This window comes from Microtus oregoni, unplaced genomic scaffold (assembly GCF_018167655.1).
Source record: "Microtus oregoni isolate MIOR12 unplaced genomic scaffold, Mior012 000012F_ref0000307, whole genome shotgun sequence".
Lineage (NCBI taxonomy): Eukaryota > Metazoa > Chordata > Mammalia > Rodentia > Cricetidae > Microtus > Microtus oregoni.
In genome coordinates this window covers 45,775,663-45,803,340 of record NW_024543071.1, presented here as the reverse complement: position 1 = coordinate 45,803,340, position 27,678 = coordinate 45,775,663, and the positions used below count along the sequence as shown (strand labels likewise).

The window sequence follows — 27,678 nt, the reverse complement described above, 5'->3', positions numbered from 1 at the left end:
TACACATGTTCTAAGAACTGCCGCTCAAAAGCTTCCCAGAAACTGGATCAAAGCACCCCTTAGTTCACGTACCCTGAAGGCAAGCTGTATTTCCGGCTGACGTCTGTGGAGACCGAAAGAGGAGACAGCATTGCAGGTGAGGACAAGGAGCAGTGGACACTGGGGGACTTGCCATCTCCTTTTGACCTGCTACTGAAGGGGACACATCACAATATTCCTGTTGAATGTGGATAGAAATTGTTAGAGCTCGCTGGTGGTGAGATGTATGTCTGGGGAGAAATATACAGAGCAGTTTGCTGGTATCTGTGAGAAATGCTTGATTGAACGGAGGCAGGGCTTATTATGAATTGGTAAATACAAAGAAACTGAAAGCTTGCTATTTGTAGTTCTGTGACAGAAAATGTAATTGAGGCTGGGAGGAAGTGTGCTAATTCAGGAGGTGTTGTCAGTTGAGATATATATGTGTGTTCACACACACACACATATACATATATTAATGTGGGTATATGCAAATATTATTTTGTAACATACTAGTCAGATTTCTTTGGACTGCTACTATTCAAATAAGTGAATCTCCCTGTTTAAAATCACTTTGAAAAATACTTAGAAAATATGAATTACTTATTCAAAACCATAAAAACATATGTATTTTAAAATCCTCATTATGATGCAACTAACTATATTATTAAGGACTTTTAATTTAAAAATATTTTTATGTCATATATATGAATGTACATAAGGGTGATGTGTCTGTATTTGTATAGTTTTTCATAAATAATTTTCTTCATGGATTTTTTTGGGGGATAAATTCCAAATGTTGAAATGGTTTCGTAAGGAGTTTCCAAATACCATTTCCAAGAGGACTTTGCCCATGGCCAGCACTGGCAGCTCACCAATGAGTCCCTGTTCCCTCTCTCCCTGTACTAGCCGAATAACATGTTTCTGTTGCAGGGTGCGGATGCACACGTGCAGAAGCTGGTTCCAAATGTGCCTAGCAAACTCACTATCATTCCTGCCGTGCTCTGGCATCAAACTCCAATTTGCTTCTTATTTGCATGAAATTTCTGAGGTGCTTCTACTTGAACGCCAGATTGCCTCTTGGAATGCCTCTCTTCTACTATCGTGTGTCTTTCTGGGACTTGGAAAAGATGCTATCTGCTAAAAATCCCCATTCTTTTCAGTAGCTGGCTTTCAATAGCTACTTTGTCTTAGACTCTTGGGACTGCTCAAACCAAATTTCATAAGAGAGCAAGCTCATAGACAGCAGCAGCTTCACTTTTGACAGTTCTGGATGCTGGGAGGTCCAAGTCCAAAAAACCTGCAGTGATGCCAGGAGGCAACCTGTTTTCCGATTCAGACGTGGTGTTCTTGTTGTGTGTCCTTGAGGCCTAATTCCAAAGTCTCACCTTTCAGTATATAAAGAGTGACTGTTAGAATTTCAACACATGGATAGAGGGAGGTCATAAATATTCATGCTGAATGAAGAATGAATCCTTACACCAGGTGAAATGAGAAAACTTGGAATAATATAAATACTTCATACTTTTTTATTTAATAGACTTTGGCAGTTGTCAACTAAATAAAAATTATGTTTCCTGATTGTTCTACTTTTTGTATTCATGATTTATCAGTAGTATTTCTGGAGAGCAAAGTTAATAACACTCAATAGTAAGAGAAGTAATATCCTGTGTAGTATATTGGTTTTAATAGGTCTGTCCAATTAGTAAACCCGAAATGTTGACACGTATTACAAAGTTTCACAGTCTGATTACTACACTGTTAGCTCATGATAGTAATGGTAATATTTATTACTGGTTCTGTTCTCATGCACTATAGATATTAACTCATTAAATTACTATACAAATATAGAGGTTAGGTACTTTGATTATCTCTTATCCATGAGGAACATGGAGTAAAGAGAAGGTACACACACAGACACACACATATATGTATATGTATATATATACATATATATATATATATATATATATATATATGTAATTGTGCGGTTATCAGCAGTCATCCAGCTGTCATTTTGTTGAACCTAGACCTCAACTCAGATGACCTAGAATTTTCTCTTAGGAACTGTGCTATTCTGACGACCTGTCAATTTTTATCTGACAATGTGGTGGATAAAACATTTTGGATAAGAACAATAAATAATTTGAGGATATATCCCAGAGGAGTCCCCAGCAGGGAAAGGCAACTCTGTTCTATTTTCACAAGGCTTGAGTATCAACATTCCTGACTTCAGGACCCATAGTAACTCAACTTTTAACAATAACTTCTCTTTCCAGATGGCATCCAGATGCTGTTCTCTAAATCTCATTTGGCAGAGAAGTCACTGTCTCCTTCATAACTGTATTTGAATCCAGTGAGGACTGTTAGTTTGTCCACAGGATAGAACTGCCTGTCCCCCACCTGGTTTACCTTTAGGAAGTGGCTTCTGTTTCTTTCCCCTATCAGGGATCTGTGCTTCTGTAGCAGTGTTCTGCTTGCATCTAATCAGTGGTCATCCATCTTCATCTCTGACTGTGAATTTCCAAAGCTCTTCTTTTCTTGAGTAATTTTTCTTCTTATTCTATCATTTTCCTGCTTATGTGGAGCCCCCTGACTTAGAAACGTAAAATAAGGCATTGAAGGTAGTGTTACAACAATAAAATGAAGAAAAATCAGGGGTGCTACAGCATAGTTTTATGATAAAGAGATGTTCCAGGAAACATTCTGTGTGGAAAAGAGAGACCACAGATAAGGTTAATAGACCTGAACTTGGTGGCTAAAAGAAGAACCACTTTAGAAGGGATGCAGATGTATCTCTGCTACGGAGCTCACATACAAAGCCCTGGGCTCTGTCACCAGAGCACTAAAGAAGAGTACAGAACTAAGTGAATCCTCCCAAGCCTTCCTTTGCTTCAGTGGTTCTGGTTGAGACTGTTTTTATGTCAGGGCGTGTTGTATGAGAGCAGAGTAAAAAAATAAAAAACTTCTACCTAGAGAGCTCAAGGATAAGTTAAAAGCCTGCTATTGCCCATACATAATTGATGAACAAACATAGGTAAGGGATCACACATGGAAGATTCATTAGTGCAAGCATTTCCCAACATCTTAAAGCAATAAGATCAAAAGACAAGTGAGATCTTTGGTCATTTGGGCCAATGAGAGCAAACTCATCCAAACACTGTTTATGCAGATGTAGTATGAAAAGGAGCAGGCTGCGTCCCACCACCCAGCTAGCTTATACCCAAAATAATTACACAGAAACTCTACTCATTTAAACACTGCCTGGCCCATAAGCTCTAGCCTCTTATTGGCTAACTCTCACATCTTGCTTTAACCCATATCAAGTAATCTGTGTATCACCATGGGGTCATGGCTTACCGGGAAAGATTTAGCATGTCTGACCTGGTTGCTGGCTCCATGGCAGCTCTCTCTGACCCTCTTTCTTCCTCCCAGAATTCAGTTCTGTCTTTCCTGCCTACCTAAGTTTCTGCCCTATCACAAGGCCAAGGCAGTTTCTTTAATCAACCAATGAAAGCAACACATAGAAAGAAGGACCTCCTACACCATTTCCCCCTTTTCTGTTTAAACAAAAAAGAAAGGCTTTCACTTTAACATAATAAAATTACATATAACAAAACAGTTATCAAGCAATAATTACAGTTACAATATTTATATCTATTTTATCTTTTATTATAGCTAAGGAGAACTATAACTATCTATTCTTCAACTCCGTCAAAGACTCCAGAAGGACATAATATTACCTAAATAAACAACTTTCAAAACTCTAGAAATGACAGAGATATCTCACTGCCTGGACAGTCACCCAAAGTTCTGTACTGTTAGGGTATCCATCTTCAGCCTTCAGGCCCATAGTATCCAGCAGACATTTCCATGAAGCAGGAAATTTCAAAGACAGTTCACTCACTTTTTGCTGTGTCCTGCAGAATGTCTCATAGAATCTTTCATGAATCAGGAACCCTGAAGGATCATCACCTTTAGGCAAGTTCACCAGTCCTCTCTCTACGGGTTTTTCGTGTCCAGTTTATGCAACAGTCCAGGCAAGAGCAGTTTCTTGCCCAAATGGCTAATAAACTCCATAAGGAGCCTCTTCAATGCCCATCATCCTCTTGAAGTAGCTTGGTGCTGCCATGAGTAGATGTGTCTCATTGTCATGAAACGTCCTAAGTTATTAAAACATTTAAAATGCCATATTCTGTAGTCTTTGAAAGATATGAAGAATGCCCATCTAACTGAAATATATCTCTATATATCTAGAAAATCTAACTAACATGACTACAAGCTTGACTTTTATTGATGATTATCTATTAACCTATATTTCTTAATTATACATTACATTTTAAATGAACTACACAATCACAATACCTTAATCAAGATCAGAAATACTTATATATATAACAAGATTGACCTTAAATTTATATCAATAAACCAAGATTTATACCAATGCAAATTATTCATATCTATATCATCTCCTCCTTTAAATGTAAAAGAACATTTATAAACAATATTTGGGAATATGGGCACAGTCATTTCTCTCCAAACTGCTTCGCGCTGTATGGGGGCACTGTTATTCAGGTCTTTCATGCTATAACCTGTGTGCTAGGTTCCTCTCAGCAGTTGAGCAAAGTAATTTTTTTAGAGTGTTCACAGCAAGCTTTCAGGAGGGCGTGGTCTGTCATACCATTGGGATAGAAGCAATCCACAGGGTCTTATCTTCTGTGAAAACAAAAGAAGAACCTCTTTTCCAAAGCATCATATCCTTAGACCCAAATTCTGAAGTCATGATATTTTTATAATAATATACATGGTGGTTTAGCTTAGCCGCTCATACAATGAAATGTTTCTCTGTACTTAGCTTCTTCACAGTCAAAATATTCAAAGAAAATACAATAATACAGAGATTCCAGACTCTTGTGAATTTTCCATTTTTACATGGCTTATTTTTTTTTAATCTATGACTATCTGTACTCTGTCTTTTTAAAGACTTTACCTATTTTTGTTAAAGCATTAACTTGATTTTATGACTTTTTAAGACTCTTTTTCTTCTCTCTACCAAGCCTGCATATGTCTATCTAACACTATATGACCTATTTAGAGGTCTTTTATGTCTGAATCTGTCCTATTGCATTGTCTGTAATTCTTTACTGTCCAGGAACATTTTTGCGTTGCACTTTTAAATAGCTATGTGCTTAAGAATCTAAGCTGTGACATTCCTAGGTCAAAAACAGGTACTTTGGGCTTGCCCCTCCCAGTCCAACATGGCAGAGCTGCTTGTGCCTCTGAGTCAGTTGTCCCTCTGATCTGTGGAGTGGGGAGCTCTTCTGGATGTTGTTTCCACCTCTCTCCAATTTCAAAATGGTGGGCGTATCATTTCTGCTAGCTCTGAGGCCACCAGGGAGGACCTGTGCTCAGCAGTCCAACCAGGAGAATGAGTGTGCCACACATAATTCTTTTTTACCTGAGTTACAGCCAAATCTTCCATACAGAGCACTGTGCAGCCTGGAAACATCTCTCTATACAGTGGCAGAAATCCGCCATGCTCTCCTACCTGCCCAAGCCTGATTCTCCTGTCTGCCCAGGAAGGAAGAGCTGAGCCAAGGCATAGTCTCAGCTACTTTCCCCGATTCCGAGTGGACACACAAACACCCAGGCCCGCAAATGCACCATAGCCAGAGTTTGCACTGGTGGCACATTCCAGGATGCTGCATTTTAAAACCACGCGGCTTTTTTTTCTGTTGCTTTTGCTGAGTCAGGAAATCTCTCTGCTGCATGCCCTAGCAAACAACAAAAAGCTGTGTTGAACTCTGTTTTGTGTGTGTGTGTGTGTGTGTGTGTATCTGTGTGTGTGTAGAATTCCTTTCAAGCCCTCTTAGGTTTTGCGTGGAGTTAGTTACCACATTGGAGCGCCAATTTGCAGTATGGAGAGGAATGGGATGTGTCCTGCCACCCAGCTAGCTTATACCCGAAATAATTACACAGAAACTCTATTTATTTAAACACTGCCTGGCCCATAAGCTCTAGCCTCTTATTGGCTAACTCTCACATCTTGCTTTAACCCATATCAAGTAATCTGTGTATCACCATGGGGTCATGGCTTACCGGGAAAGATTTAGCATGTCTGACCTGGTTGCTGGCTCCATGGCAGCTCTCTCTGACCCTCTTTCTTCCTCCCAGAATTCAGTTCTGTCTTTCCTGCCTACCTAAGTTTCTGCCCTATCACAAGGCCAAGGCAGTTTCTTTAATCAACCAATGAAAGCAACACATAGAAAGAAGGACCTCAGATGTATATTGTCTTGGATCATCTAAAGAACCAGTGTTCCAAAGGGTCAAACAAAAGAATGGAAATTCCTGAACCTAGTTACCAGAGAGCTAGAAGTCAGAGTAAACAGAAGGAGTCAGCTGGAACTAGTTCCTAAACTCTGGTAAGTAAGTTCACGGACACCCGAAATAGGCCAAGGGCCACTTAAAATTGCCAAGAAAGTGGAAGGAACAGAGAGGAAATGATCTAGGATAAAGGTGGCTTTGTCTTGAAAGATGAGTTTTGCAAACTGTACACCAAAGTCTAGCTGCAATTCAAGTCCAACAGGATGGCCTTTCCTCAGTTCCGAACAAGATACCCAGTGGTTCCATGGGGGCATGATCACTAGTGTGCTTTCTAACAGCCTGCTCTGCTCAATGGTTGTTATGCAGGCTTCTTTAAGGTCTTTACAGATCTACAACTAACCATCTCCTTCTTGTGAAGTCCCACTGCTCAGGACATGTGATATGGTCATTGGTCACAGGCTTTGTTTGATCATTTCACTCTGTGCTAGGATTCCATTATTTGATCATTTCAGTTTTTTTTATTTTTTTTGATCATTTCAGTTTTATACAGTGGGTCAAGATACAGAAATGCCACTTTATATTAGATCATACACAGTGTGTACATCAGACCCTTAGGTTTCTTTCAAGAGGGGGCAAGATTCAGGAAGATATTAGAATTGGGGGAAAGGTAGTTGAATAGTTTTCAAATGCTACTTTGTAATTAGAGCAAATAATAATAACCTTTTAAGATAACAGAAAAAGTTCTATGCCAAAGGCTATTTCAAAATAGAAAGAGGCTGGTGATGGAATGGTTCAGTTGGTGAAGCTGATTACCAATGAGCTGGATTATTTGAGTTGGAACTTACATGGCAGAAGAAGAAAATTGACTCCTATATGTTGTATGACTTGCACATGTGTACCATGGCATGCAAACCCCCACACCCTAATGAGTGAATTGATTAAATGATTAAATGTATAGCACTAGCAGCTGACAATTTGTCACAGGAATCTAGCCTGATACAACCATGTGCTGCTGAAGCACTTTCTACATGGCTGCTTCTTCCTGTCTTATGCTGGAGACTGGAACACACAGGGAAGGCGTTTGGGAAGAGGGAAATGGACATGAAGTAGGAGGGAACACAAGCAAGAACTCAAAAGAGGTAGACAAATCTTGGTCCTTGCTGACTCTGGCTTCTTCTTCTTCTTCTTCTTCTTCTTCTTCTTCTTCTTCTTCTTCTTCTTCTTCTTCTTTTTGACTCTGGCTTCTTCAGAATTCACAATTTGCTGCCTTGTGAATTGAATTGAGCTTTAAAAAAAGTGAGATGTTTCAGTTTTACCTCCAGATATTTCTTATTGGGGTTAGGGAGATGGCTGAGTTGGTTAAAAACTTGCTCCAGAAACATGAAGTCTTCATGTCAGAAGCCAGGCACAACACTCATGTGCCTATAATCCTACTGCAGGAAATGAAGAAACAGGAAGACCACTGGGGCTTATAGCTAAATTGATAACCTTCTTATAGATCTTAATCAAAATAAAAAATGTTAAGGTCTGAGAGCTGGAGAAACAGATCAGTGGATAAAGTACTTATAATGCAAGCATGAGGACCAGAGTTCTGGTCCCTAGGATTCGCAAAATAGACCGTGTAATCCTAGCATGGGAAGGTGAGGGGAGGAGACAAGAGAAACCCAGGAAGTTCACAGCCTAGCCTGGCAGGTGCAGCAGGAAGAAGCAAGAAACTCTGCCTCGCACTGGCTTTGTGGGAGCCTAGGCAGTTTGGATGCTCACCTTAGGAGACCTGGATGGAGGTGGGTGGTCCTTGGACTTCCCACACATCAGGGAACCCTGATTGCTCTTTGGGCTGATGAGGGAGGGGGACTTGATTGGGGGAGGGGAAGGGAAATGGGAAGTGGTGGCAGGGAAGAGACAGAACTTTAATAAATAAATTAATTAATTAATTAAAAAAAAAGAAACTCTGCCTCAAGCAAAGTTGTCCTCTGGTCTCCACAGACACTTGTGCTTGTACTCACACACATATACAAACACAAATGTGAGCGTGAACACACACATAGTGAACACACACATAGTGAACACGCACATAGTGAACACGCACATAGTGAACACGCACATAGTGAACACGCACATAGTGAACACACACATAGTGAACATACACATAGTAAACATACACATACACATTATACCCACGTGTGTACTCATACACATATGAAAAGAAAGGAAATAAGATTGAGAAAAGTTGCCAGAGATATTCAACATCAGTCTCTGCTCCCCATAGGAACACACACACACACACACACACACCCTTTTCTGTGGTCCACTCTAATTATAAAACTCATGGAATGAAGAGACTTTCAAAATAGTGTTGTTCAACCTCAAAAAGTTGACTCCTTAGAAAAACAACCATTAAGCATTCATTCATGGTTTATTCTGAGAAAGGATGACAGCATGGACAGGGCAGATATTTGGGTTCTTATGCTAGTCACAAGGGAAACTTATAATGAGGCCTTAGCATTTTTTTTAACTGAAGATGAAATAATTCAAGGTTTAGGTAAGGAGAGAAGAATTGTTATGCACAGGATTGTTGAAAAACAGGTTGCAGGAGGTTGGGACTATTGAAATAAAGATTCAGCAGACCTATGATCTGCAAACATTTAAACATCAGAGAGGTGAGAAGGGGTGTTCTCCTTTGCAGTGGAGAAAGCCAGCCTATGGAGAGTCCTCATGGCGAGGAGGAGACATCTGTGTGGGAGTGTTGGCTCAGGCTGAGAGTGGGCCAAAGTTCAGTCAGGTGATGAGGGCAAACTCAATTGAAGCTGGGTCAAGTTGGCTAACACAAACCTTGTTCTTTCAGGTCCACGAGAATGAACAGTTTAGCTGTTTATGACAAAGGAATAAACAAAACCATACAGAACTTTGTACAGGGACGTGGAATGGGCAGCGCTCTCTGCTATGGATCAGAGAACATTTCACCTGAGTTCAATTTATTTTGTGGAAGCTGTTAGGGGGAAGGGATGCTGTATACTGAACAAGGGAAAGTGGAGACATTTGATCTGTTTAGTTAATAATTATTTTCTGATTGATTTATAAGTTCTGCTCATTGTTTTTGAAGCAAAAATGAAGATTTGGAGGGTCTGTATTTATCTCTGTCCTGGGTGAACAAGGAGGGCGCACACAAGCCCCACATGAAATGGAGAGGATGGTCCTTCTAGTGGGCTGTTCACCTAATACAAATTGGATTGGGAAGATTTCTTCTTTTTCTTTTTTGTTTTTCAGTTTTTTATTAGTTAATTAATTAATTAACTAATTTTACTTCCAGACTGCAGCCTCCCGTCCCTCCTCTCTTCCCACTTCTTTCCTCTGCCACTCCCCCATTCCCCCATAGTCCCTGAATCTATACTAGGAGGGTTTCTTTAACCAGTGTTTGTGCTAAGTCAGTGTTTGGGTAAAATCCAGCATTGCCAATCTCTTGGAAAACTGATCTTCTGAAATATATGTTGGCCTTAACCTTTGCTGCCTTGGTAATGAGCCCTGCGTGTTTTTCCGGGAGGAGCTAAGGCTTCAGAATGGTTCCTGCTTGGCTACATAGACAAGTGTTGATTATTTTAGAGACGAACCGGTGAGACTCTCACATTATACAATGATCATGGAAGATTGTACATTCACTTTGGAAAAAAGATAAGCAGATACTTAAAAAGCCAAATGCGTGGCATATACTTCTGAAAATAAAAACATTCTCATAAATGTGTACACTTTTTTTTAATGTGTACACTTACTAGCATAATAATTTTATGAATAACTGTATATAAACCATAGCAGACCAAGTGTCCATAAGATTAGAGGATAAAAATTGATTCATGCATTATGAAATATTATCTACTGATTAAAAATAATAAATGTACTGCTGAAATATAAAAAAATTTGTATTTGACTATTAAAAGAAACCAGTGTCAAAATATATTTTAATGCATTATGTATGGAAAAATACAACACAATTCTGATATAGATTTAGTATATAAATGTGTACTAAATAATTCCATTTAATTTACATTTTTGTTGAAGGACAATTACAGAGTCAGAAAACTACTGATGATTTCTTGGATACAAGAGCCAGATAAAGAAATTGCTGGATTTATGAGTGTGTGGAAATGGTATGAATTATTATTATAGTGCTAGTTAAACAAATGTAGTCATTTACCAAAACTCATAAAATTATTAATTTAAACTTGGTGAGTTTTGTTGTTGTTGTTGTTGTGTTTTTCAAGACAGGGTTTCTCTGTAGTTTTGGAGTCTGTCCTGGAACTAGTTATTATAGACCAGGCTGGCCTCAAACTCACAGAGATCCTCCTCCTTCTGTCTCCCACGTGCTGGGATTAGAGGCGTGTGCTACTACCACCTGGCTAGTTTTACCATACTTAAATTAAAAATAAATGAGTTGAGCCAGAGAGATGGCTCAGCAGTTAAGAGTACTTAGTGCTCTTCCAGAAGACCTGGGTTCAATTCCCAGCACCTACATGGCAGCTCACAACTGTCTGTAACTCCCATTCCAGGGGGCCCAACACCAACACCCATTGCAAAACATAATGTACATAATGTACGTAAAATAAAAGTAAATTCATTTAAAAAATTGAGTCAAAGTTAAAGAATATCATCTATCTATCTGTCCCTCTGTCTATATATCTATTACCTATCCATCCATCCATCCACCCACCCATCTACCTATTAATCTGTTTATCTCTATGTAAAATTGTTCTAACACAATGTCAACTCTGATAATGGTGTACTATAACATCATTACAGTCCCCATGGAAGAGCTCAGAAGAAACACCTTCACCTTTTGCTTTTCTTTTTTGTTGTCAATATCGAGAAATGGTGTGCTTCATCTATGTATTAAGGTATGTTGACAAATAATGGGCAAGCATAGAGCTAGGTGCTTTGCAGTAGACTTATAGGCTACTATCTAATTTATCATGACCTCATTTACCAAGTGCCAGTGACACAGATAACCCTTCCATCTTAATCCCTTTCAGTTTGTTTCAAATTTACAAGTGTTTGTATAGAAGAAAAGTCACTCAATGGACTTATCAGTGTATGCATCTCAGGGGTAGAGTACTTGCGTAGTATGCTTAAGGACCTAGGTGTAATCCCCAATACTACTGCACACATGTGCACACACACAAATCTATTAAAATTTGCCCATATATGCTTCAAGCATAGGTTTGCTAATGTCATATACCCTTTATTGCTAGAATTGTAGATGTTATAAGAATGAAAGCAAATCTTCAGAAATATTTTTTCTTTTTTTTTCTTTTTTTTATTTATTTACTTATTATGTATACAATATTCTGTCTGTGTGTATGTCTACAGGCCAGAAGAGGGCACCAGACCTCATTACAGATGGTTGTGAGCCACCATGTGGTTGCTGGGAATTGAACTCAGGACCTTTGGAAGAGCAGGCAATGCTCTTAACCACTGAGCCATCTCTCCAGCCCCTTCAGAAATATTTTTAAAGTTTGAAAAATGAAGTTCATGATCATTTCACAGAGATACCTATTCCTTCTTCTAGTTAGTGGAAACTTTAGTATAGGAGGAACCCATGAAACAGTCGGAATATACCTTAAATCACGAACTAGAAAGGCCCATTATGTCTGCATGTATTCTAACTCTTCTCATTCTTTGGTCTTTCTTTTTGAATTTTTTGAAAATTAATTATGTGAGTACTATATTTATATGATTTTTCCATTCTCTCCCTTTCCTTCCTCCCTGTGCTCCACTCAGACTCTCCAAATTCATGAACATTTACTCTTCCACTATGGTTACATGTATACACACACACACACACACACACACACACACCTTGCTGAGTTACTAGTTCTATGCATTTCTGTTTAGGGCTGACCTCTTGGGATCGGATAACCTATCAGGAGACTCGTTACTGGGAAGACCGACCCCTCTTCTCTCAGCAGCCATTGCTTGTCTGTAGATCTTCATCTAGGGGAGGAGCCTTGTGGGAATTCCCCTGTCTACATTGTCATTTTTTTGGTCTTATTTTGGTAACCATATTGTTGAGATTTCCGAGGTATAGTTTCCCTGTCATATATTGTCTTAGTCAGTGTTCTATTACTGTGATGAGATGCCATAACCTCAGCAACTCTTATAAAGGAAAACATTTAATTGGGTCTTGCCTACAGTTTCAGAGATTTAGTCCACTGTAATCAGATTGGGGAGCTTGGTGGTATACAGGCAGACACGGTGCTGGAGAAAGAGCTGAGATTTCTACAACCTGATACACAGACCGCAGGAAGAGGAAGAGAAAGCCATTGGGCTTGGCTTAGGCTTCTGAAACCCCAAAGCCTACCTCTAGTGGCACACTTCCTCCAAAAAGGCCACACCTCCTGTCCTAAGTGGTGCCACTCCCTAATGACTAAGCATTCAAATACATAAGCCTATAGTAGCCTTTCTTCTTCAAACCACCACATATATAGAAGACACAATCTCACAGCAGATGTCTTTGGCATTTCTTAATCTCTTCTTTAGGATAAGGTAGCTGCCAAGATGCTCCATTTGCGAAGTTCACAGATGCTGCAGATGTTGGAGAAGTCCTTAAGGAAACACCTTCCCGAGTCCTTAAAGGTGAATGTGGAATGTCCTTGTGGAAAATGGACTATCAAGTGTCTAGGAACAAGGTGGTAATGAGAAGGAACATTTAATGAGCTGTGTTCTGGGTTAGGTATTTACTTTGTGGCCAACATTTAGTTGCTATCACCCTGAGGCAAGGGAGGCATACTGTATACATTTAACCGAAGAGGAAATAAAAGCTCTATTAAATCACACCACAATGAGTGGCAATGTGATCTAGGTGATCTTTGCTGACTCAGGGACATTCTTTGTGCTCATATAAGAATGGTTTTATATAACACAGGCTGTTTCCTAGAGTTGCAAGTTGACAAAGCCAGTGATGTTAATGTTTAATATTTTTCTGACTGATGACATCTGAGAAGAGGTTAAACCATATGATTCTTTCTCAAAACTAATAATTATTCAATTCTTGTTTCACCAGCTTCCTAAGAAGCTCATGCATGTAATTTTGCATGAGCAGGAAATTATATTTTAGAAATGTATCCATAACTTTGTGTATTATAGCTTTGCCCATAATTATTTATGCATATTACAAATGGCTAGAATGTTACTAAGAATAAGGAATATTTTTGTATTACAGCAAAGATGTTGATTTATCCATAGAATTTACACTCATAGCAATAATGGCTCATTATGAGAGAAAAGTTGGTAGAACTAAAAGGAAAATAAACCTACATGTTGTGGGAGTCCACTTGTTTGTTTCCAGCTGCCCAGATTCTTGAAATAACCACCCAGAAACTGTATTAATTAAATCACTGCTTGACCTACTAGTGCTAACTTATTGGCTAATTTTTAATATTAATTTAACCCATTTCTATTAATCTGCGTATAGCCACGTGGCTATGGTTTACCAGCAAGATTCTCTCGTGTGTCTGTCTCTGGTGGGGCTACATGACTTCTCCTGACACTGCCTTCCTTCTCCCAGCATTCAGTTCAGTCTTCTCTGCCTAGCTCTATTCTATTCTATCATAGGCCAAAATAGCTTCTTTATTCATTAACCAATAAAAGCAACACATATACAGAAGGACTTCCCACATCATTTCTCCTTATCTGTTTAAATAAAAAGGAAGGTTTTAACTTTAACATAGTAAAATTACATATAACAAAGCAGGTATTAAGAATTACAGGTCCAATATTTATATTTACCTTATCTTTTGTCATAACTAAGGAGAACTATAGTTATAACCGTCTTTCTTCAACTCCATCAAAGACTCCAGCAGGAAATGATATTACTTAAGTAAACAAGAAGTACATTGTAAGCAAGTTCCAAAACTCTAGAATTCACAGAGACATCTTGCTACCTGGACAGTCACCCAAAATTCTTCTGTACTGTTCCATCTTCAGCCTACAGGCCCATAGTATCTGGCAGACTTTTCCACGAAGCAGAAAGTTTCAAAGACAGTTCTGCCTGTTTTGGCAGTTTATCAGTCAGTCACTTTCTTCTGTGTCCTGCAGAATGTCTGGTAGACTCTTTCATGAAGCAGAAACGCTGAAGGACTGTCTCACCTTCTTTAGGCAGCTTCAGCAGTCATTTTTCTGTGAGTCCTACAAGTCCAGTCAAACAGTTAAGGCAAGAGCAACTTCTTGCCCAAATGGCTATCAAACTCCATGAGGAGCCTCTTCGATGCCCATCATCCTCGTGAAGTAGATTGGTGCTGCCAGGAGTAGATGTGTCTCATGTCGCCAGAACCCTAAATTATTTAAATTCCATATTCTACAATCTTTGAAGTGGTTGAAGATTACCTATCTATGCAGAATACAATTTCTATGTATTTAAAAAACCTGATTAGTTTAAGTATGACAAACATGAATATTGACCTATAATTCTTAATACCTATATATCTTAAAGACTAAAACTTCATATTAGAATATTAAACAATCTTTAAACAACTGTGCAATGAATGAGGACAATGACCTCAAAATGTAAACAATGTGTAAGTATCTTGATCAGAGGTCAAAATGTGTATTTGTGGGAGGCTACTTGTTTGTTTCTGGCTGCCCAGACTCCTGAAATAACCACTCAGAAACTGTATTAATTAAATCACTGCTTGGCCCATTAGCTCTAGCTTTTTATTTGCTAACTCTTACATCTTAATTTAACCCATTTCTATTAATCTGTGTATTGACGTGTGGCTGTGGCCTACCAGCACAGTTCCATCCTTCATCTGTCTCTGGTGGGATTGCATGACTTCTCCTGACTCTCTCTTATTTCTCCCAACATTCAGTTCAGTCTTCAGTCTTCCCCACCTAGCTCTATTCTACCCTATCACAGGCCAAACAGCTTCTTTATTTATTAACCAATAAAAGCAACACATATACAGAAGGACTTCCCACACCACCCACAAGTATAATTAAGGTTAATACTCTTCTTTCCTTCATGTATAGAGGGGATGGGAAAGAAAATAAAAGGAGAGAATACCCAAGAAATGTTGGGAGCTCACTGTATTAACTGCCACTTTAAGAATATTTTCATTAGCTATAGCAGAATCCACATTCTGTTCAAGTGTTTGTAACATTTTCCAAGACAGAATATGTAAAATTCTAACATATATATATATGTATATATACATATATATAATATTGATAGATATCATTTATATAAATAGCAATATAGAGTTGAAATATTACTGAAATCACATTAAATGTTCGAAAAGTACACGTTAAATTGTATAAAATATAAATTACATTAAAATCACATTAAGTGTTTTAAAAGCACATAAATAATGTTCTTAAAAGTAATGGAATTTAGGGTCTGGGGAGATGGCTCAGTGGGCAAAAGTGCTTGTTTTGCATGTGTAAGAACCTGAGTAGGGAATCCCTAGTACTCAAGTAAAAAGTCAGGCATGGACATGCACACCTATAATGGCAGTGCTCTACGTAGTAGAGACAGGCAGATCACTGGAACTTGCTGTTTGCTAACCTCCTCCAGGTTCAGTGAGAGACCTGTCTCAGAGAGACAAGGTGGAGAGAGATAGAGAAGGACATCCAGTGCCTTTCTCCAGCCCTCTCACCTCTGCAGACACATGGGCATGCATGTTTGCACATATATCACACATGCACATGCATACATACACACATTCAAACAAAATTATATTTAAAATTAAAAAGTATGCTTTGAAATTCCCCAAATTTCTGCAAATTATGAAAACACAATAATAAATGAACTATGCTTCCAAGTTAGAAAAAAATTTAGACTAAATTAATTAAATAACAATGGAGGTACAGCAACAACCAATGTGTTGATTAATGGGAAACATGTAGAACTCCTTTTACTAAAACCATACATATTATCTCAATTACTTGGCCTATTTCCAGCCCCGAAACTAGAAAAATTAGAACAAATAAACCCTCTAGCAAGCAGAGTAAAGTAAACTGTAAAAGAAAAAAAATACACATTTTAACAGAAACAAATGTATCTGAGTAAGAAATAAAAGTAAAGAAAATCAATCATCCATTTATAATCGGATTCTTAGAAACATTGTTGATAATATTATAACCAAACTGACCTAGAATAGAGAAGATAAATATTCCTCAAATTAAGAATGATATATAAGATATCTTCAAAAATCTAAAGGGCATCATAAACATAACAAGGATGCTCTGTAATTGAAAATATACTCATAGATTTCAGATATGCTTTTATTATGTGACAAATACAAGTTAACAAAGTTTTCTTAAGAACATACAATTAATAGCCAGGCATGCTTTTAATCCCAGCACTCAGTGGGGGGCGGGAGGGAGGCAAAGGCAGGTGTATCTCTTTGAGTTCAAGGCCAGCCTGATCTACAAGAGCTAGTTCCAGGACATGCTTCAAAACTACAGAGAAACCCTGTCTCAAAAAAAAAAAAAAGAATATACAATCTTAAATAGTCCTGCACACACAGATATATATGAAAACATTCTGACAAAGGAAATGCTTTATCTAGATAACATACATAAAGAATAACTAATACCAACCACACACAACACTAGTCAGCATATAACAGAGGAGGGACTATGTCTAAATTTATTTTATAAGATCAGAGTTATTATGGTAACACAACCAAAATTATATACCAATAGAAAACTATAGAACTATATTCATCATTAACATAAACACAAAAGTCCTCAAAAATGCTATCAAGACATCAAGATGTATTTAAGCAATAGGTGTGACTCCATGCTTAATCAATACTAATCATCATACCAATACACTACTGAATAAAACTCATAAGATCCTTCTTAGTTTCTTTTCTGAGACAGAATCTCACAATGTAGCCCAAACTGCCTGCATCTTACAAATGATTCATGCTGGCCTCAAATTCATGACTATCCTTTGCGTTAGTTTCTAAAATGCCGAAATTACTGGTGTAAACCACCATGACCAACTTTTTTTGTGTGTTTTAAGACAAGAACTTGATAAGTAGTCCAAACTGCCCTTTAGCTTATCATAACCCTGCCTAAAGCCCCTGATTACCTACATTTCAGGTATGCACCTCCATACCTAGCTTGACCTTTATTAATAAATATAGAGAAAATGCGAGACAAAATATAGTAGTCTTGATAAATATGAAACTCAGAAAACTAGGAAAAAAGAGAATTTGTTCAATTTGACAAAAAAGCATGTAGGTGTGATGCACTATTAAGATCTTTCTATTTAGCAAAGAAATGGAATATTTTGCTTAAGATAGATAACTTAAGCAATGATAACCATTCTCCCTTATCCTATTTAATGAAACATTGGTGACATAACCAGTATATAATTCAATAAAAATAAAATAAAATATTGAGGTGGTTGGGGGAGGTAAAATGTAGTGTGTTCTCAGAGGACATGATCACCTAGAGTCCACAAAACCATCTTCTAGACTCAAGTTTAATAAGGCTAAAGGATTCAAGATCAATACACAAGTAGAACAACTCAATTCTATTTGTATGCGTTAGCAATTAATGAATGATGGGAATAAAAAACTTAACCATTTACAATAGCACAAAACAAAACAAAACAAAACAAAATCCCCACCAAATGCCAAACTCCCACAGCAGTAGATAGAGACTCTCAGTGGTTGACATTTTCTTTTGTTAACCACTGGTATATGTGGATTCTTCTGGGCAACAGGAAGATAATGTATTTAGTACAATTATTATACTGATTGTGAGGATGAGAAACATGAACAGTATAATCTGTTAACTTTGCCAGATGCTCTGACAATATGTATAGCTGTCATTTGTAGACTAAACCACATGAGATTTCTATAATTCTAAGTCACTGCTCCTTTTGATGAACAGGGAAGGTATCTGTCAAAATGGCAGAGTCCATGGTTCAGGTTTAAAATACTTTGTCCAAAAAATTCATTGGGCAGTTAAATAATACCACAGCACAGCTATACCTGATGGGGTGGCAGAAGTCATAATGCCAGCACAGCTGTTTGACAAGGATCCAGCAAAGCTGAGCCACATGATGGCTTCCATGCCACCTTAGCTTTTCCTCTCCACCATTGCATTCATGAGAGACTTTTAGTATTTGTACAATTTGGGAATATTGGATTGATGGAAAATTTCTGATGAAGCATTCATGCCTTCTCCCTGGAATGCTATTTCCAAGCTTCCCTGAGAGTCCAGAACATATTATTCCCCCCATTTTAGGGAGATACCCTTATCTACTTGAAGATCTTCTTTATGCCTTGGAGGTTGTGACACACATAAAGAAGCCAGAGGTCTCTTTATGAGGCTATAAGATATTTTTGAAACATCTGTCCCTGTACTTACCTAGGAACAAGATAATCAAAACAAAGTAAACGTAAAAATGTCAACAAGATTCGGTGGGCTAGAGGAGTTGGCCACAGTTCAGACTGCAAGCCTCTCCCCACTACACACTCAAGCAATTATGTGGCATACACAGCAACAAAGTTAGAGTAGCTGAAACTACGTTTGTCCTATACAGAAACCTATACTGATAGGCAAAGAATGATGTAGAAAGATGATATAAATATTACATTATACCAAAATTTGAATAGTAACTGCAGCAGCTTGGGCCTAAGGATATTTCTTGGGCACTGTGACCGTTAAGAGTTAATAATGCACTGCTTGGAACATGGCAGTTTGCCTGGAATGGCTTGAAGATTGCTTTGGTCAAATGTCCTTGTAGTCAAGGAAGTAAGCAGCCTGAGAAAAACTTGTCATATGCCTCTAAATTCCTAGAAACTGGGTTATGAAGTTAATGAGTAAAAATAATAACTCTGTTTATCAATGATGCCAAAACTTGAGGGAAAATGCTTGGAAATGATAACTCTATTCTGTCATAGTTTATTAATAATAACTATATATATATATTATGAGCAAAAAAGTGAAACACTCATGCAAAAACAAAAATTATATGATCTATGTTTTGGAACAACGTGAATGTATCCCTACTTACTAAATTCTGTATAAATAAAGAAGGACTCTGACTGCTAGACAATCAGGCTGCAAGATTCTCCTGACTACCACGGCCTGGCTGACTCCCTCCCTCACCAACTCCTTACCTCTGCTGGGACTGTCCACTATCGGGGATGGCTCCCGGATATGCCAGGTGTTGGTGTGCTTGCACACAAAGTGAGTAGAGTCAATAAGTCAATAGTTTTGTAGGCATTCCTGATTAATATTCACTGAACTCACAGAAAAAGACTGTGTATTGTAGCTACAGTCTCTCTCTAAACAGTGAATATTGAATAGTTTATCACATGTCAAGAGTAATTCATCCCAAATACTAACAATTAGGCAGTTATTAAACATTAGTATGTACATTTCTGATTTTTGACATGAAAGTATGCCTTTGTACAGTATATGTGAAATTCATATGCTTTAGGAAATTCCATTGTTTATAAGGTTGTATGGGCATATGTTTATATGACAGAAAACAGAAATGTATAGGACAAAATTCTGTGATGTGAGACTGAGTGATTACTAATCTACTGTATCTGCATATTTAACTATTATAATAGTTTCATGATTTTTGTTTAAAATCTATTTACTTGAATATTGGGCTAGATATTGTATAATTTACACACTAATTTCATAGAGATCAGCATTATTCTGGCAATGAAAGGCTTTTACTGTCTCGGTGTAATGAGCTCACTGTTCAGCGTGTTGAAATATTTAGGTTTACGGGACTGTCTTCCACATGAATCAGGGAAACCCATTCAAGCTCAAGGCTCTGGTGGACAAGTGGCCCGATTTTAACACAGTGATTGTCCGTCCTCAGGAGCAGGTGAGTTACATCAAAAAGATTATACTCCATGGTTAAGTGAAGTGACTTGCCGATATCTCGGTGGGGACCTCTAATTGCCATTATCTCGGTGGAACTTCCAATTGCCGCACACCTCGGCCCCGTGGCTGCGCTCTGTGTGCACTAGAACCCAGTTCGCAAGCTTAGGGAAAGGGGCTGGAGGCTGAGAATACAGACGCAGAGACCGACCGACACGCAGACCTTTAAACACTGATACCAAAGCCCCTTTTATTAACACCATGTAGGCTGAAATACACTGCAGTCAATGGCCAACAGGTGATAATCCCATCCTCAGACCTCTAACTAGGCACAGCTTCTAGTAACTTTACTTAGAAGCTTCTAGCAGGGCAGAGCATCTGAAAGCCAGGACTCAATTAGTCCCAACAGTGACTCACTGTCATTGGAGGCTGGCTTAGCATGTACAAATCAGAAGTTGTGGTCCATCAAAGCCCCACATGCCATGTCAGTGGATGAGAAGAAAAAATTGACAGAATCTATTACTCTTCTTTGACAAAACTTCTTAACAGTCTATGTGTAGGAGGAAAGGACCTCAGTACAAACTAGAACTGTCATTTGATCCTGTAATCTCTCTTCTGGGTACAATATAGAAATATTATAAAATCAGTACAGCAAGTATCTACACTGCCATATTTATAGCAGAATTATTTGTAAATAACCCTAGAACCCACAGACAGATTAATGGGAAAGTGATATCTGTACAAAATTAAATATTATTAGCAGAAAAAGAATGGTATCCTATTGTCTTCTAAAATAGAGATTAACCTGGAAGACATTGTGGTAAGTAAAACTGGCAATCACAGAAAAACAATATCATCTCATCTACATGTGAATTAAAATATTTTTCTATGTATCTAAAAATTTTCTAAATATCTGAACAAAACTGAAACCCATGTAACTGATGGTGGGGAGCAAGGAGCTACATGCCTAAGGCATTAAACAAGTGGATCTGTAGGCTAAACAAGTCCAAAGACCTAATGTGCATCATGAAGTTTTATGCTATTTATTGCTAAATTAGTTAAGTTCTTGCTACTCTTTCCAAAGAAAGAATAGTAATTATGTGAGACAACAGATCTGCTAATTGGCTTCAGGATATTCAATATTATTATTATTATTATTATTATTGACGAGGATGGTGATGAGGATGTGTTTCATAATATCACATGTACCTTCTTACATACATAGGAACATTCCTTTTTTAAAAAACTCACCAAACAACATACACTATAAACTAAATTTTAATTTACTTAAAATATAAAAATGAATAATATTTGGTTTTCAAATATATCGATAAGATGGATTGTCAGTTGTAGTTTTGTCTAGCTGCAGGGGCATTTGTGTGCAATATTTTCTGGCTAGCCTGCCCTAGTTGAGTATTCAGTACTTCCCTTTATCTTCAAAAAAATCCCAGCTGTCATTTGTTTACTTTGAGAAGAGCTTTTTGAACAACTTACATGATGATTTTGCCAGAAATACACATTTTTTTGAAGAATGGTGTTTTGTGCTTTACAGTTTAAAGACATCATGTTTTATTCTTGTATGACTTTATCATGCATATATAAAAATTCAAATACAAATTCATTTTGCCAATTTCAATACTGTTCTGATATATATATATATATATATATATATATATATATATATATATATGAGAGATGGTTCGCCATGCAAGTTTAAGGACCTGGATTCAGATCTGTAGCAGCCCCATAAAGCTCTATATAAAGCAATGCTTGTGTGTAATCCCAGCATTTTACAGAGAGGTGGGGCTTGAGAGCCAGGAGAATTCCTGGAAGTTTGCTAAGCAGGTGGCTTTGCCCTGGGGTCAGTAAACAAGATGAAGGTGAGGCCTGGCCCTCAAAGATGACCTCTGACCTCCATGCATATCTCACATCCCTGTGCAAACACTCTGTACACAGAGAGAAAGAAAAGGCACATTCGTTTTGAGGCTGTTTGGAACAAGACTTATTTTTATAAGGCCTTTGACAATATCACTTTTCTTCTTTTTCTGACTATTACTAAGTTAGGGAAGAATGCTTCATTAACCATATTTAATTGAGTTTAAATTGAAATGGTACCTATACATAAAATTTAATAAGGTTTAATAAAAATTTATAAATAGAGTGAAGTTTTGGTCTTGGTTTCATGATGTTAATAATTAAGAAATGCTGCTGACATTTGAGGAAAACATCTCTGCTTGGGGTTGATAAATAAGTGTGAGGAGTGTGTGTGTGTGTGTGTGTGTGTGTGTGTGTGTGTGTGTGTGTGTGTGGTTTTTTGAGACATGGTTTCTCAATAGCTATGAAGCCTGTCCTGGAACTCGCTCTGTAGACCAGGTTGACCTCGAACTCACAGACATCCACCTGCCTCTGCCTCCCAAGTACTGGTGTTATAGGAGTGTGTCCCCGCTGCCCAGCGATAAATGAGTTTGAAAATTCTTAGCAAGGATGGGAAAGGAGTTCCTGAACCTCCAACCCTGATGGAAGCCGGTGGCAGCTGAGGGAAGGAGAGCCACTTCTTTTGGGTCAGTGGCCACTGGCAGAATGCCTGTGTTCTGGTAGGTCGCCTCAAATCCATATACATCTGGACAGTACTAAATGGACTCAATGATTAATTTTAAAGCAATAAATAAAATCGGAGAGGCTATATATTGGGAAAGGTCTTGAGGAATCGGAGGGAGTGGTAACGATATGACTAAATGTGTTGTGTATATATATATATGAAATTTTCAAATAATAAATTTAAAAAATAATAGGAAAAAGAGTAATGAAATTCTGAAAAATATTGAACTTACATAGATAGTATAATCAATTGTATTGATTCTATGTTGCCCAACCCACTAGGAGATGACAGATGACTTTGATCCTCATGTCAACACTTACCAGATCTATTCTAAGGATCCTAAGAACTGTTTGGAGTGCCTTGGCACACCAGAGGCCATCAACTGGAAACAACATCTGCAGGTTCAAAGTAAGAGGACAGGAGTTGCATGCTGGCTGCTGGGACCTCTTGCATGAACCTCTTGCATGAGAGTAGGATCACTCTCCACTCTGGGCACCTCACCCTGCAACCTTTTTTTTTTTTTCCTGCAAACTTCAGAATTTAAACCTAATGCATATTTCTTGGTCTAGCTTCCACTACCTCTATGGTGGAACCAGTTTCTAATATTACAGACTATGGTGTTAATAGAAGAAGCAGCAAATGTGTAGCTTTTGGTGAACCTCATGTGTTTTGAAGACATATTTAGAAGCCCTCAGGACGCTAGATGGGAGACAGAACTTTACCTCTGACCTTCTCTTCCCAGAACAAGCAGGACAGCTTACTGTGACATGGAGCTCTTGCTAGATCATTCAGGTTTATGTCTAGTGCGGTTACAAATGTGCCCTCTGGAGTTAAAACCACAGAAAACTTCCCGGCTCTGCCTCCAAGTTGTGATTAAATGACTTTCTCGTCATTCAGCGTCCTCATGTATAAAAATTCGGATACTGAAAGATCCTAAAACTTGAATCAATGAGAGGATCAAATGAGGTATAAGATTAATGCCTGGGCATGTAACATGCTTGAACAAGATTGTCTATTATTTAAATATGCTTCTGTTCGTAGAGACAGAAAGGAATTTTACTGTTCTGCTGGACATGAAAGAAAACATTTTCAGGGAACAACTTAGGGATGGACACATAGGAGTCATACTCGAGGCAAGGTTTTCTTACTAAATCTTGTGTACATCTTTGGACTGCTTTTTTGACCTAGACGGACAGTTATGTATTCCCTGTTTCACTCCCTTCTAGGTTCACAATCCAGCCTGAATGAAGCAATAATGGGCATTACAGCTGCTAAGCTGGTCAAAGTCAAGAGAACACAATGTATTCTTTACATTATGCCCCAGACAGCAAAGAAACTGGTTCCTTTCCTGATGGAGGACACAGAGAATTTACATCATCAATCTGGCAGACTCCGGGCCATGTGAGTTGGTTTGAAGATAATTCTGTTCCACTCTGATCTCTCACTACCGCAGCTCCCTAACTTCTCTACACAGCCCATTTCTAAGATAATTGTTTTAAAAACATAACAGGAACCGTGTGATGTATCTCCTCAAATGCCACAGTTTTTAAAAATTGTTTTCATGGCTTTTTTAAAACCTGTGCATGTATATGTGTGTTGATGTGTTTGTACATACAGGTGACAGTCAAAGGAGAACCTCAGGTGATGTTTCCGTTGAGAACCATCCATTTTCTGGTTTTGCTTGTTTGCTTTTTGAGACAGGATTTGACTGAGGAGGACAGGTTGTCTGGCCAGCCCAGTCCAGGAATCCATCTGTCTCCGGCTCCCCAGAGCTATGATTGCAGACTTGTACTTCTCTACCCAGTTTTCAACAAACATGGGATATGGGGATCAGACTGTCCTTCCAATATTCACACATTTTCTCTCTCTTGCTTTTTTGCTATGTTTTTCATAGTTTCGTTTTTATTTCCATTGACAATGTTTTTCAGAACACCCCATAAAAAGCCACTTATAATTGTTATGAAAACTACTCTTATTTCTGTTATTGTACTTTAAGTATCTGAAATCAGATTATTTTAAAAATATCTACTTGTGTATTGCTAGAAGCCTGCCACAATATTTAGACTTTCACAGGGTAAGAATATTGAGTGAGTGAGATGGCTCAGTGGGCAAAGTCACTTGCTGCAAAGTTAGACCTGAGTTAGATCCCTGGGACTCACATGGTGCAAGGAGAGAACCTACTCTCCTAGATTGTCCTCTGACCTCCACGTGTGTGACCCAACAATATGAAAAAAATAGGCAAAAAGAGCAAGAGTTTTTTTTGTGTTATTCAGTTTGAGGCAAAACAGTACCCGACATATAGAAAGTTCTGATTTTGGAAATGAAAATATAATCGCATCTTTTCCCTCTTTTCATCCTGTGCCTCCCTTTCTCCTTCTCAAATTTATGGACTCTTTTTCTTTAACTGTTATTTTTACAATGTGTGTATAGGCACACACACACACACACAACATATTCAGTCTGTTTAGCATTACTTGTATGTATATGATTTCATGGCTGACCAATAGATTGGATAACCAATTAGGAGGTTCATCCTAGGGGAAGACTATTTCTCCTGCTCTCAGCATTTGTTAGTTTCCTGTAGTTCTTAGAGGTACAGCCTGGTGAGGTATTTTTACCCTTCCATGTTAGCATGTCAATTTATGTTGGTTCTTAATAAATTTATGTTTAATCAATGCACCTCTCAGAGAAAATATTTTCTAGTTAAGAACGCTTAAGCAAATTATGATTTTCCCTCCATTGATTTCCAAGGTAGCACAGAGCAGCACTAAAACTCCTGGGCACTTGATGTCCAGATGCTCAGCCCCATGGCCTTCTGGTTCAGGATGCTGGAAGAACTTTGCTCACACTGTAAAGGGCATTAGAAGCCAGAGATCACCTCCTCATCCAGAGTAGCACTGGGTTAGCTACTCAGGGGACAGTCAGGACAGGAGACCTATTTTTAGAGTTCACAACAGGAAATAGTCTCTGATTGCGCAGTGGCTTGCTCACCATGAGGATGATGAAGGGCATGGTTGTGACCAGAGTCTGTATCCTCTGCTTATGCATCCTGAGAAGAGTTTTTATCTCATTGTAGGTGTCTTCTCACTTTAGTAGACATAGGAGGAGCCGTCTATAGGCCATGCTGTTGACCATTTGAACTTCTACTTTACCTTGCATTCAATATGGCAGCCAAAGACTCTCAGATATCAGTGTTGAAGATTTCATGATATGACGGCTGGGAAGAAGGCTTAGTCTATACAGTGTCTTCCATGCAAGCCTGAAGATTCGAGTTATGATCCCTAGAATGTTCATAAAAACCCAGATGTGTTAGTGTGCCTGTTACCCTGGTGCTGATGTAGTAGATTCAAGAAGATAATGGGGGATCACTGGACAGTGATGATCTCCAGGTTAAGTGAGTGAGACTGAGCAAGACTGAGAAAAGCACCCAACATCTTACACACACACACACACACACACACACACACACACACACACGGTTCCATGATTCTAAAGTTTTGCATTGCTGCTTTCTAGCATGTGCGTTTGAGTACTTATTCTTTATTTGTCCATTTTCCTTATCTATATGATGTCATCTGCTCTATTTCCTGTGGGAAGGTGGGTCACAGCAATATTGAGAACAGTATTAAGTTCTTAGTGAAGAGTTAATTGTTTTGTTTCACAGTCCTGAATATTTGTAAGATGAAACCTCCTATAATACTAATTTCTGACTTCTGATAGAATGGCTATTGACTCGTCCCTTCTAAAGAGAGGGGAACGGAGGGGAGTTAAGTTAGTTGCCTACCTAACTGCCATAGCTGCCCAGACACTGCCCAGCTTCTGCCTACCATCACTGCAACGCTCACACCTCATAGGAGACTTTTATGAGGAGGGACAAATATTTCTCTGTGCATGAAATTCAGGGCTGCTCTTTTTCGTTTTTCTTCAACAGCAACCACGAGATGTTTAAACTCTCATCCCTGGATGTCACCCATGCTGCTTTGGTGGATAAATTCTGGCATTTTGGTGGCAATGAGAAGAGCCAGAGATTCATTGAGCGCTGTATCCAGACCTTTCCTAGCTCATGTCTCCTGGGACCTGAAGGGACCCCTGTCTCCTGGGCTCTGATGGACCAAACTGGAGAAATGCGAATGGCAGGCACTGTGCCTGATTACCGGGCACAAGGTCTCATCTCCCACATCATTCATACACAGACTCTGGTTATGGAAGAACGTGGCTTCCCTGTGTATAATCACATGGACAGAGCCAACAAACTCATGCAGAAAATGAGCCATACTCTGCAGCACGTCCCTATGCCCTGTGACTGGAATCAGTGGAATTGTGTGCCTCTGTAACCCAGGTGCTGAACATGTGGCTGTGTTGGATAAGCAACAATAAAGCTGGAGGGGAGAATGGTGCCCATAGAGGAAATACAAACCGCAATAAACAATAAAGGAGTGGGCACTGGGCTCTGGGGAAGCAGTGTGAACGGGCAACAGTTTGCCACAGTTCCCGCCCTTATATTGCCTTTCAGATCCAGCAGTTGAAGCATGGGCAGACCTCTCCACTGAGCCACTGGCTTTGTTCAGTTTTCTACTCTCTGAATGTCAGTGACACTTCTCTTCAGCAGCACATCCCTATCCTCTTGTGGATTGTTGTCCGCGATCTCTCCTGTCAGGATATGGTGCTGACTTGTGGATAGCTCACACTTTTCTCTCACACTCTTTCCTTTACTTAGGAGCTAGAGTGCTCTTCATCAGGAGGTGCTCTGATATACCTGTGTTTTCTGTTCAATAACCATGAGAAATATTTCATAAGTGAATATATGATAGTATATGGTATGGTATCTGCAAGTGCTAAATACTCTTCATTTGCTATTATACATAGAGCACAGTAAGTGCCTTTCA

At 38.6% G+C, this 27,678-nt stretch overlaps 1 protein-coding gene across 3 annotated transcripts; it reads left to right on the top strand.

Annotated features, from left to right (window-relative positions):
- On the top strand, positions 1–27,188 carry LOC121454180 (glycine N-acyltransferase-like protein). Of its 3 annotated transcripts, XM_041661409.1 has the most exons (7): positions 75–136; positions 10,396–10,484; positions 12,871–12,966; positions 20,090–20,197; positions 23,074–23,200; positions 24,019–24,193; positions 26,724–27,188. In XM_041661409.1, exons 2-7 carry the CDS (start codon positions 10,482–10,484, stop codon positions 27,124–27,126), a joined length of 912 nt encoding a protein of 303 aa, XP_041517343.1. In that variant the 5' UTR covers positions 75–136; positions 10,396–10,481; the 3' UTR covers positions 27,127–27,188. The 3 variants fall into 3 exon arrangements, with proteins under 3 accessions (XP_041517344.1, XP_041517343.1, XP_041517342.1); XM_041661410.1 differs by lacking the exon at positions 10,396–10,484 and having other exon boundaries at positions 1–136; XM_041661408.1 differs by lacking the exons at positions 75–136; positions 10,396–10,484 and adding an exon at positions 11,138–11,228.
- The last annotated feature ends 490 nt before the right edge of the window (positions 27,189–27,678 follow it).